The 13405-nt window shown below is 37.3% G+C and overlaps 1 protein-coding gene and 1 long non-coding RNA gene across 2 annotated transcripts; one reads left to right on the top strand and one right to left on the bottom strand.

Moving 5' to 3' along the window:
- Window positions 1-3793: 3793 nt before the first annotated feature.
- LOC148739233 (uncharacterized) lies at window positions 3794-5044 on the top strand. Its single transcript, XR_015996094.1, has 2 exons — window positions 3794-4037; window positions 4111-5044. It is a non-coding gene; the product is annotated as an uncharacterized LOC148739233 (long non-coding RNA).
- A 1071-nt stretch (window positions 5045-6115) lies between these two features.
- On the bottom strand, window positions 6116-8554 carry LOC111334589 (uncharacterized). Its single transcript, XM_022940376.2, has one exon. The coding sequence runs from the start codon at window positions 8456-8458 to the stop codon at window positions 7094-7096; it is 1365 nt and encodes a 454-aa protein (XP_022796111.2). The 5' UTR covers window positions 8459-8554; the 3' UTR covers window positions 6116-7093.
- Window positions 8555-13405: the final 4851 nt, after the last annotated feature.

Here is a 13405-nt window from a genome sequence, read left to right on the forward strand (position 1 = left end):
TGAATATAAACATAAAAAAACATGCCTAAATATGTTGCATAATCAGCAATTCACGCCGCCATTTAGATTTATCACAACAGAATCGTTGCTAATTAGTGTATATTGTAGTGTGACCGTAATTATATGCAAATTGCCCGCAGGTATAAAACACGTGAATTTTGACTCCACATTTTATTATTACTTGGATTGGTGTGTGCGCGAATAAAGAATCTTGTGTTTTACAGAACCGAGTAGTTAACAAAATATTTGCCTGTTCTGAGCCACAATGTTCTCTCAGTACAGAGGTTGAAGAAAACTGTGAGCTTACAAGAACAATGACTTTCCCATGACAAGTAATATATATATATTAACAGACGTTTTGTTGTGTGGTATCGCTGAGTATTTTTACTCGTTATTTGTATTTTGACTCGCCCTACGGGCTCGTCAAAATACGGCACAACTCGTAAAAATACTCAGCGATACTACACAACAAAATGTCTAATAAGTTATTTATTATCCAACACGCACAACTGTTATTTCAGTGCGGGCGAATTTCGTGGATATTTATTTACGGGGAGTGCGTGACAGAAGTATGCGAAGCGGAACGGAATTGGCGCGTTGTTGTTTTGCCGTTTCTATTTTCTTCATTAAATGAAGAAATTTCCCGGTCGCCATGCTGTTTTTCTTCGTTCGATTCTTCTAATGAACTTTGATCTATATTTTTCAGCCATTCTGACTCTTCTTCGTCGGAAATATGATTCAAATTGTTCGCCATTTGTGTTTTTTTCGTAACTACAATCCAATTCTTCGCTTGTGCGATCCGGGAAAACCTGTTTAACCGGTACTCTACAACAGACGAGTACAAATACCGCGTGATATTTGTACTCGTGTATGGTGTTATTTGTACTCGTTTAGGTGTAGCAGGATAATAAGGGGCTATTTTGAGCCAATTGGTGGTTTTATGTGCTTATTGTCATTCAAATATAGATTTATTTTAACATCATGCACAACTAAACACTTTCAAACGACTTACCCTCAAGGACTTTTCAAATCCTCCCCCAGCTTCAGTCTACTTTGTAATAGGAAGACCTTCATCAAATCTTATTCCAGGTTAAATGAAAATGGGGAGTATCATTCCTGGAACATCACCTCTTATAAATAATCCAACAAAATATTTTTACTAGCACATGATTGGTTAAGATACATCATGTGACCTGGGGGATTTCTGAGGATATACCCCTAGCACTATTCCTCACTTTTCAAACCTTACATCCAATATGGAAAATTCTCTGCATAAAGTTTAATTAAAGATGAGAAAGAGTTATGTGGTTGTTACAGAAGAAGGCCCAACATGTTTTTTTTTGTTGAAAATGAGAAATGAACATCCCCGCCATAACTGGTAGTTGTTTGTAAACATTTTTCCTGTGCGCTGAAGAATATTTGTAGGATTGTAAACACAATGTCCTTGGACATTATGTGTGTCCCTTGAGGCTTGCAGTTTTCTTTGAGCTACCCTCTCTTGCAGATCCAAACAGATAATGTCTGCTGATAAATATCCGTATATATTTTTTGCACCAAATGGAGGCTATTGTTCGATATAATAATTCCCCAGTTTTAGCCAAGGTACATTCAGTAATATGATGCATTTAAACTAATCACAAATAAGCACAAACATCTAATGGTACATACTTATGATTATTTGTCTGAGTGGAATAAAAAGAGATACTATCACTATGCTTCCATAACAAATATTAACAAAAATTGACAATTCTATTTGAGAATTCTCTTGGTGATGATATGGTCACCTCTCATCTAGCCTGCAAAAGAACAGAAGAGTGACACCTTCCATTCCTTTGTTTTAGACAGAGTAAAGGAAAAAACCAAGAGATGCCCACTTGTTCAGTCATGATGATAACACTGGTTTGATCAATTATTGTGGATTTCAAAAATTGAATTGTGCCATACTCCTGGCTGAAAAAGTTTTAGCAATTGCACTTTGTAAGATCTCTAGAATGGAACAAATGCTCTTGAGATGTGTCTCAAATGAGAGCTGAACAAGTCTTCCATTCAGTTATCACTATGAAATCAAAACCCATGAAAATCTTGTGAAATTATTCATGGCAAATTCACAGGATTTTCAAAGTTAAAGCAGTGGCATTTTCATGGTTTCAGTGCCACAAAAAAGACATGAAAAATATCATGAAAAACCTGTGAAAATTTTAATATTCACGACCCATGAAATACTGTGCAAGGTGACCTCGAAGCCATGAAATACCCACAAAAATGGCAATTCATGACCTTTGGAAAGGTATTGAAAAACCCATGAATTTCATTTTAAAAAAATTCACGGTGTTCAAATTCACTAGGTTTTAATGATTTGCAGCAAATCATGACCCATAAATATCCTGTGAATATGTAAAGAATTCATTGACCATGAAAATTTTCCCTGAATTTTCATGACCTCTCCATGGTATTTTCATGGCACATGAAACTTAATTTTGCTAGTTAGTTTTCATGGGGTTCTTGGGAATATGCAAGCACCATGAAAATTCCTTGGAAACCCCATGAATTTGGAATGTAAATGCACTTTACTTGCACCAAAGACAATACTTGTTTTTATTTATTTATTTATTCCTGCTATTCACACATTGGAAGAGAAATACACAAGAATAGCCAAAGCCAGGGGCTTAAATGGCCTAAGGTCAGCAAAAGACATGAAAAATTTACATGAGTAGACAAAAGCTCTAACTAAAATAATTACAATACAATTAAACCAAGAAAGGAAAGGTCAGAAAAAAAACTTACAATTGAGATGCAATGCTTGGCAACTAGCTTAAATATTTAAACGACTAATAAATTCCCATACACCACACAAACAAATACACCTAATATAGTCCCATAAGGATGCAGATTATGCGTAGGATAACTACTCAGAGAAAAATATAGTCTTAATTTTTTTTATTGTTGCTTACTGTGAGATTGTTGCTTACTGTGAGATTATTGCGCACCGATAACGGAATATCATTCCAAATAATAGGAGCTTGCCAAGTGATAGCAAATTGATATTTATGACAGGTTTTATGCAGATTACGCAGATACTACAGTGTATATATAACTGTATGCTTGCTATATAACATATCACTTCTTTGGATAAAACTTTTGTGTGTTAAAATTCAAATGTAAGCTGGCAAGCAGCATTTTCATGTTAAACTGTTTGTTTTTGTTGATTCTGCTATCCTAAACTGAAGACTAAGTAGCTGTTTTTTTTTTTTTGGTGGGCTCGCAGCTTGTCAAACGTGACAAAAATAATCCTGAAACCTCTAGCTTACTGATAGATTTATTTCATTGTAAAGCGAAAGCTTAAGAGATTGTGGCATGCAAGTGACCGATTCGATTCTCAGTTTTCATCACGTACCGAATACTGCAATTTGTACTCACCACTAACTTTCAAAATCGTAGCTTAAATTACAAATGGCCGTTCGACCCTTGTACCGGACAGTCGATATGAGAACTGTTGTCCCTTCTTTTAACTCCACGGCTCCAACGACTTGCTTTTCATTTAAACCACTCACACTGTTCTCGTTTTCCCACTAAACAACGGTAAAACCCATCTTTACAGATGTTATATTCAGCAAAACAGTCGAGTAAAGAAATAGCTTTAATAACGCACGAGCTATCTACCGATGAAAATTTCTTTCAAACATGAGCGCCAAATGGAGTTTTCCGTGTTTGCGACTACGTGATGATCACGTGGATATTTTGGGAATTGCCATTGGCCTGTAAAGAGAATCCGCTGGCTTGCCCGATTGCAGTCTCAAGAGAAATGCGTAGGATTATGGTGACGATTCTGACTTCACTGACCGGTTCTCTGCTGTTGGACAATGGATTAACCTTGGTAAAACGTTCATGGTAGGTCCACATCACAAAATGATGTGTACTCACTCTATGTAGAAATAATCGAGAAGAATCGAACGTACTACAAATGTACGACCTGGGGCCAAAAGTTGTCTTGGAAACGAAGACTCCAAACCCTGACTTGGGTTGTGGTCACGGCAAAGGTGAGAAATAACACAAGCCAGTCACAACTTTAAGTGTGATTACAAACGTGTTTTACCATCATTATTATAACAGATGGATACCACCTCAGGAAGTAGAAGAGATGCCTAGATGATCACAGTGTACCAGTACCCAAACCAACAAAGTTTGACCGTAACAAACGTTCAGCAACACGTTCCAACACAGCCATCTCGATTCCTTAATCTTTCGCTTCCGCTGAACTAGCAGTGGTGCCAACAGAGTCAAGTGCGTTTTATAATGAAGAAACATTTATACAAGAGAAGGAAGCGACTACGGCGCGTTGAAATTCTCCCCCACAAATGGATGTGCACATTCCAAAGCGTTCCCCCTGTCCATGATTATGTTTGTTTTATGATTTTGGCACATCTGTGGACATGAGACATTTTCCATCAAGATAAAACTTTTATGATCATGGAATCCAAGAGGCCAGCTCGGAGGTTAGAAAGCAAATCTATGATTGACAATTTGCATTTAACATAACTGACTGCTGCTTTCTGAAAAAATACATCATCATGATAAACATATACATGTATGTCTCTTGGTATATTTGTATAGCATACCTTTCATTAAACCAAAGTTTTAAGCCTCTAAAGTTACTCCTTGTCTTAAAACTTTCACGTTCAAGGTACTGAGAATTTCTTCAAATTATTTGGACTTAAGGGTCATTAAACCATTACAATTTCTGAGAAAAAAAAATAGATTTCTTTGAAAAGGGCTTTTGATGTTCCTAGAGACTTTGTCTAAAGTATAAAATTCTGCAATTGTGGAAATTCCTCCATATTTAGGATTAAGTGGTTGTTGCTATGGTCATTGTATATACAATAACCATATCTACGCAGTCAATTCTGTGAATGGTGGATTTAGTTGAGTGCACTTAGTATGATTGGTTGATGTAACTGTCCAATTACAGGTGTCTGATTACTTAATAACAACTAGTGAAAAATATAGTTGTGATTGTGATGAACTCATCAATATCACTTTTAATGGCCTATGAATTTATTTATGAGATTCATGGGGTACAAGTTGAATATATCCTTGTATGGATTTCAGGGAATATTCATGGCCCATTAAATTTGTTTACTAGAAACAAATGTATTGTTAGCCCATGAAATGCTCTTTAATTGCCATTCATGGGGCATGGAATTAATTATGATGACTTTCTGGGGAACTGATTGGTCATGAAAGTAGAATTTAAAGAAATTCATGGGTCATGAAAGTAGGCTTTTAAAGAAATTCATGGGTTATGGAATTCATTATGGTGACTTTCAGGGAAATTAACATGAAATTAGACTTTATAGAAATTAACGGCTCACGAAAAAAATGCCCCTAATTCATGGAAAATTCAGGGCTTAAGATAACCTTCGAATTTTCATTTTGCAGTATTCATGGGCCATGAAATGATCTTCATGGGTTTTTCACAAGAAATTCATGGAATTTTCATAAAACTACAATTCATAGTGTATACTAATATGCCAATCAATTTGAAACTTGTGCATTCCCACCCCCTGGACAACCCACAGGCATTTGAGCATTTTCAGTATCTGGGGAATGGATAATTTGAACCTTGCCTGGCTGCGGTGGGAAATTTGAACTGCAAGTGTCAAGTATTTCCAGTGGAAAACAAGTGTTATTAATATCTTTTGATATGGCAGTGTTTAATGGTGAAGAGTTCATTTTCATGAGTGTGTGGCTCAAATGAAAAGCTCTACAAAATCTTGTTTTCAAAACTTGGAAGGTTCAAATGTCTGGGGAGCTTCCAAGGGCTTCAAAATGATCAATGCGTGATTTGTATTTGTTTAAATACTTCAGTTCCCCTTACTTCTTGAACTACTGACAATACCAACTGTCTTCATTTTCAAGTGATGACGGGAGCTCAGTTATTGTTTATCACTTAACAGCAATCACCAATAACAAACCTCATGTCACCTTGAATTCGAGAACATTTAGGTGAAGTTTTCCAAGCTCAAAAGGCCACATATAGGTTCCAAGAGCACACACTTTCAAAATTAACCTTTCCTTTGGCAATGAGTCTTATTTACAGGGAAAATAAGAAAGCCTCATCAGTAAAACACTTTTAATTCCTTTTACAACAAGTTCAACTGTTAAGTAGGGATTTTTAACTCTTTAATTTAAACCCCTGAGAGTAAAAAGCTTTTAATTTCTCCCTACAGTTTCACCACTAAATCAAAGATCAAGGACACGAGAATCAAGGAAATGATCACCAACTAAACAAGCCCTTGAACAAACCGTCCATTCAGAACCTTAGGAAATGTATAGAGAACAGAAAGGAGAATATACACACTGACTTTTGAGTGCAAAGGGAACCAAAGAAAACTTAAGCGAGGGAGAGGTGGAGGAAAGGGAAACCTTCCTTACCCCTCCCTTGATATGTGGGTTAGGAAAAGGCTTCAAGGTTTGACGCTTACTTTGGCTTTGTGCTTGTTTAAAATAGCCCATCAGCAATACATTGTCATGTTTCCCTAGTAGTTCAGAATAGATTAGCAAATTGTACATTAAGTGTTCTGAACAGGTTGGACCTTTTTTCAACAGCATAACCCTTTTTGATCTAACATCAGTATGCATATTCTCTATACTTATGGGGTTCGGAGCTTAACACTCTGTTATCGGTAACAGAATTATCAATAAATTTATATTATTTGGCTGTACTCATGTGAGATAGTAGTCGATACCGTTGAATAGTGCTCAATACACATGTGCAGAGCTTAATACAGTAGGTAGAGATCAAACAAGACGACATATGGTTTCTGTTACTCGAAGGTTCGTGCTTACGCACTCATCAGACAGATTTCTTAACTCCTATTTAGTCGACTAATAGTTAAATACAGAATTTGATTCAAACGTCCAATTTAACTCTGTTCGCTGTCAATATTCCCTACTACTTACTTCTTTTGCCTATTTAGACCACTCAAAATAGTTTGAAATTTAAAAAAAAAAGAAGCCCTTACATGTTTTAAGATGAAATGCACAGTACACATGCAGGATAGGCAATAGATAAAACTGTACACACACCATGCAATCACTCCGTCTTACATCCTGAGGAGCTAGGAGAATTCCTCTCACATGACACAGTGCTGGATGACAGGGAATTCACACATCCTTCTTCATAGGATGGTTCTAAAGACATCATTTCTGTTGATGTTATTAATTTGGAGATATCCTCTAGTTTCTCCCGGATGGGAATGATTTCTAGATTGAATCCAAACGTTTCAGCTAAGGACAATGCTTGACTGGCTTCGCTCTGCGCTGTCTCAAGATCACCCAACCTATAATTGAGGTCTGACTTGGCCCCTAAGAACAGCATTTTCTGCCCTCCGCTCATCTCGTCGTCATATTTTTCTTGAATCGCTTGAAGGCAAGTTTGGGCATCTGCAATGCATTTATCACTTGAAAGTTGTTCTCGAGCTGCTCTTGTGCTACAATTTAGATCTAGTGAGGCGAGCTTGAGCAGCGCAAAGTGATGTTTTTTAATGTATAGGCTGCCACCATCAAGCTCTATGCTCAGATCTATGCACTGCCTCATGTAGTGCTTCGAACGTTCCACGAGCTTTTTGCGTGCAGAAAGATGAAGTGGAACAGAAGTTATATATTTAGTCAAATTGCCAGCCATCTCATAGAGTATCAGTGCCTTAACGAAACGAGCAGTTTCATTTTGTGATTTTGGTAATACTTGTTCTGCAACAGCTATGGTGGAATCCGCTTTCCCATGCTTGTACTGCCGTCGGTAAGTTCCAGTCAAGTAAACGTGGGCCATGGTCACCAGATAGTCCCTCATTTTAACTTTAGTTTCAGAATTCTTCAACTTTCTTAACACCTCTAGTACCATGGATTCCGCGTTCTCCAAGTCATTTTGGTAACTGACAATCACGCTCTTCTCGAGTAGGATTAAGAGTTCCAGCTCTAAATCGCCTTTGCTACTCTTCAGCATACCATCTGCGACGCTGGTAAAATCCACAAAATTGCCACTGTCCCGTAACGGATGAAGTCTGTTCAAAATGATGTGAAATCGCTTTATCGATCTTTCAAATGCACAGTCCCGTTCCCCTGAAACCGAAGGAAAAATTTCCGGTCCGCAATGACCGTAATAGAAATCTTCATCGCTTTCGTCTGAAGTATTTTTCGAGGGAAACTTAGACTCGCCTCTATATTTCCGCTGGGGGAACCTTAACTGCGTTTGTTTCCGTCTAATTCTGCGCCTTTCACCTCCATCGTGGTAAGTGGCCGTCCTTCGAGTCGTTGTTCTTCCCGATCGAGAAACTGTAGAGTGCTCAGGATAGGTATTCACAACGTTTCCATCACTAATGAGTAGGGTTTCAATCTTGGAATTGATAATATTGATGGTATATTTCCCGTCTTCTTGTGAGCTTGGAAGACAGACTGCCATAATAACGAACGAAAAATGAGGACATGGAATTCTATTTTGAAGTAAGGATGGGCCGATACTGATATACCAAATATTCGATAGCAGCGATACCGAGGTCGGACTGAAAAATATCAATACTAGCGAGGAGTACCGATTCTTTCTATACTGCACGTGACTTACCCACGCCTTAATCTCCAGCGACTAACCGCTGACAAGTAGCCGAAAAGACTCCGTGCTCAAGATTATGCCTGTACGCATTTGTGTGCATTCAAAGATTGCCGCAGTGTATCGGTCAAAGTGGCGGTTTCTTCCATTCCCCAGTACAACGTTTCACTGCGAAATAGGACCCGATTTTATTAACTGTAAATCTAAAGTCACTCAGTACAACGGCAACAAAATCACATCTCACAACAATCGAAGCATTACAAGGTTTTATCTGGAGTAAAAAAAATGAGTTGCAACTACTATGCCTGCTCACTAAAGAAAAACCTCGAGCGAGAAAAGCACTGAGGAAGGTTAAATAGTTGTAAACATGGTATGGCACCCTGTATAGTCCTGTATATGCCAGGAAGTCTCTGATGTATCGAGTATTGAAGTGCAGGGTTCATAATAAGTCGTAAACCCGTATGAGCTTACTGTCTCATACGGCGCCACAGCTTAACTTCAGCATGACGTATAAAAGTAGCGTTGAGTTCCAAATGGAAATTGAAATAATTTGCCGTCGCGGTTTCGGTTCGCAGACGACGCAAATTTTGGCGATTTCACGTTGTTGTTTTGCATAGGACGGCTAAGAAATGTACAAAGTTTCAAAGTGCACGTGCTGAGCTATTGTTCTGCCAATTAGATCTCTTGTTTTTCCACGTCCTCGTTGCCGTCGCCGTCGTGGTTGCTTAAGGTCCCTAATTAGTGACTGGATAACCTTTCATTGTACGCCTTATGATCATGAATGCAAGTGAAAGTTGCAGATTGCTTAATATAGTACAGTAGAAAGATTATACCACTGCGGTCTTCTTCACTTCCTTATGAAAGTGAATAATGAGTCCCAATAAATTGAAATTTTTGACTTGTCACAAGTCGACTGTCAATGTTGATGTTACTACAGAGAACTGAACAGAAAACCATGCGAGGGTACCTTCATTTAGCTAATCAGATCACGTGACTTACTATTTATTTCAATGACGACACAGTATCGGTAACGAAATCGATATCGAAGAAAAAGGTAAATATAGTACTCGGTATCGTATCGATTCGAAAAAGCCTTATCGGGCCTTCCTTATTTTGAAGTCTGGTGAAATTTTGCTAATGGGACGGGTGGGCTGGGGTAAGACACTTACACCTCCCACCTGCCCCTACCTACCATTTGTGAAATGTTTCTCAGATCCAACATGTACGTATACCGGCATTTCTATTTTACGGACTTTTCCCACACTTTAATTCAGTATGGGAAAAGGGCATATATCTTAACTAGGCGACTAAACTAGCAAAATAATTCTAAACAAATAGCAAGACTTGTTTAACAAATAAAAGGAACTGTGAGCTTGGAAGGCCAGGTAGAACCCTATTCTACGTCATAGGATAGATAAACTTTTTAAAGTCTTTGTTTTTAAACTTTAAAAACCACCTCAGTGTGAACGTGAATATTATTTTTTGTGGAGAAGTGAAAATTGCATTACATTCCTCTAATGACTCTTTTCCATTCTGTTCCAGATGTTATATTAACATTAGCATGAACGAAAAAATTAAAATAAATAAGTTAATAAATAAATATACAAAACTGAGTATTTAGATTTTCTGTAAGACGAAAAGAAAATTCACAAGTTACATTCAATTTCTCGTTTTTACATTTCTGTGTCCTAAAATTTTTCATATTACATACTTTTACTTACTAGGAAAGTAAAACTTACGCCCAAGCTCAAATCTTGACCCCAATAAACCTCAATCAACGATATTTTGAGTAACAAAACTACCCCTCTTATCTTTAGGAGAAGATGATTTTTCTTTCTTTCTTTTTTCCCCCCCTCTTTCATAAGTATTTTTAATATTTTTTTCAGCTACATAAAAACTTAATGATTCAGGTGGCGAAAAGAATCCACAAGGTACTAAACTGAGCCACATGGTTTGATTTGCGCGGCGTTGTTGTTGTTATTATCCGGGAACTCGATGCTGTTTCTCACATGAAGCATCGTCAGAAACACGTGCGAATATTCCAGAGCCGGAAGATGAATGAGGAAGTTGCTTTGGTAACTAACAAAACTCAGCATAGTTTTGGTAGCGAAGCTAAGGTCCAGCTAACCGCTATGGATCTCGAATAACTGGCAGAGAAGGAACTTCAAAAGTGGTAAGTTTTCCGGGTCTATTTTATACTATGTCTTATTACAACCTTCGAGAGCCGATGGCTCGGGAAAACTAAGTCTGTGTTTACCTAATTTACTCAGTCGTACATGCCGTGAGACGCATGTGTGTGGTTGTTCAAGTGAAATGTCTGTGTACTACCAGGAAAAGATGTAATAAACTTTTGTGATGACTCAAGTCTTTTATTTTTTTAGTTAATTTTCAAATGGATGTACACATAGGGGATTAATGGGGGATACCAGCATGTAGTTAACTCATTTCCATAAACAGTTTTGACTTCAAATAAACTGGCCATAAGATAAAAAAAAAGCTTAGAATATAAAAATAAAAGATATAGGCATGCAAAACTCACAAGTGTAAAATTCACGGGCAAGTGCACACCTCGTAAGGGGAAAAGTGCATGACTTGCAAATGCCCTCTGAAAGCTTGATAATGACACCACAGATCAGTTATGTTTTTGCATTGTTCATAGGAGTGCCTCAGGAATCCCTGCATCTTACGATTCTCAAAGAGACAAGTATTTTTAATAAGGTATATTAACAATTGCAGACGTGATGCCAACTGAAATCGGGTATTGCATCTCGTTAAAGGTGTTTGAAACCCAGTCAGTCTTAGTTTTGATGGGCACTTAATTGCTTTCAAAATGCAGAACCTCTCTCTTTTAGCAAGGAGTGATATTTACATGAAAATGAATACCCTCAGTTAATTAAGCCAAGATGGATTTTCATTAGTTATAACAGGGCAAACGAGCCTAAAAAAAGTTGCATATAGGAAGGGGGGGGGGGGTGGAGAAAGAGAAACTTTCCCTCCCCTATCCCTGAAAGGTTTCACCCTTACCTATTTAATATAAGGCTTTGTACTTCTAGGAAGTGGCCTATCAAAACCAAAACTGAGTTTGGAGAAGTGTTTCTCGTGTTTCCATGGCTGTTAAACATGGCCTAGCACTATTCAGTTTGGTGTTTCAAACAGCTTGGCCCCATTTTTTTTTAATCTCTGATCTATTTAATTTTAAGCATGAAGGCTTAAAATTCATTTTAGACAACTAGTAATAGAATGGTTAATTAATTAGATGCATATGTAGATGGGTTTTCTACAATTTCTGTAGCCTATTTAGACCACACCAAATAATCAGAGTAAGGTGTTAAAAAAAAAATCATGTAAATGCAAACAGGAAGTTATAAATGTTTGCAGAAGCCCGTGGATTGTTTTATTAAAGTGTCCAAAAACATCTTATTTCACCTTAGGCTAGTATTTGTTGGTGTTTCATTAATTGTCACAACAGGCATGCAGCTAGGAACCCTTTTTTATCAAACATACATGTTGCCAATGCTTGAGAGCCAACTTCTTACAAACTAGTCTGTTGGCCACTGGTATTAGATAGTACATCTGAGTTCATAAAAACAAACAATTCTGTCATTTCTCAATAGTGAGGGTATTTGTTTTTACACGAATTGACACACATTTCGTGTTTGTAGACAATATACCAAATAATTAATGTTTAGCTAAGTGCAAAGGAGTGCTAATCAAACTTGATGTGTTGGCATAGCGCACAGGGGGAACAAAATATGAATTGTGATGTGAAAGTTATCATTTTCTTCACAAGTCGTTCTTTTTTTCCATTCATAAAATTAATACATTATTTGTTTGCAACAACTTTGCAAATGAGAATTAAAGCTGAAGAAGAATGTGAATATTTGAAGATATACCTGGCTTTTTTTTTATGGCAAATTCCAAATAAAAATTAATCAGATTTTCCAAAAGGAAAACAAACCAAGCTCTGCTTACTTACCTGCAGGGCAGAAGCTTAGCCAGTGTGCTGCTTTGCTCATCCACATAGGATTATCACAGGGGGGAGTAGCTGGAACTGAACCTTTCAAAGTCAGAGTAAATCTCTGAATACTTGTCAAATTTCATTGAATTCACAGTTTGTGAACCCTAATTTACTCCCAAAATTTAAGTGAAAATTTTTCTCACTGTTTGTCATACATTTTCTACAAAGTTGTTTTGAGAATTTGGTCTGCAGTGGAAATGATAATCCCCAATTAATAGTTTTTTTCCTATTCTCATCACTTGGCTGTTTGATATTGTACTAATTTTGTAAAGAGAAATTATGTCTTGATCACACATGGGAGTGACTTAGGGTTAGAACTCATTTATACTTCTAGGTGGAATGAAACACCTGAACCTAATGTGCTAATATATGTACTAATATGCCAATGAATTTGAAACTTCAACATTCCCACTCCCTGGACAACCCACAGGCAGTTGAGCATTTTCAGTACCTGGGGAATGGGGAATTTGAACCTTGCCTGGCTGGGGTGGGAAATTTGAACTGTAAGTGTCAAGTATTTCCAGTGGAAAACAAGTGTTATCAATATCTTTTGATATGGCAGTGTTTAATGGTGAAGAGTTCATTTTCATGAGTGTTTGGCTCAAATGAAAAGCTCTACAAAATCTTGTTTTCAAAACTTGGAAGGTTCAAATGTCTGGGGAGCTGCCAAGGGCTTCAAAATGATCAATGCATGATTTGTATTTGAATAAATACTTCAGTTCTCCTTACTTCTAGAACTACTGACAATACCGACTGTCTTCATTTTGAAGTGATGACGGGAGCTC

Source organism: Stylophora pistillata, chromosome 2 (assembly GCF_964205215.1).
Source record: "Stylophora pistillata chromosome 2, jaStyPist1.2, whole genome shotgun sequence".
Classification (NCBI taxonomy): domain Eukaryota; kingdom Metazoa; phylum Cnidaria; class Anthozoa; order Scleractinia; family Pocilloporidae; genus Stylophora; species Stylophora pistillata.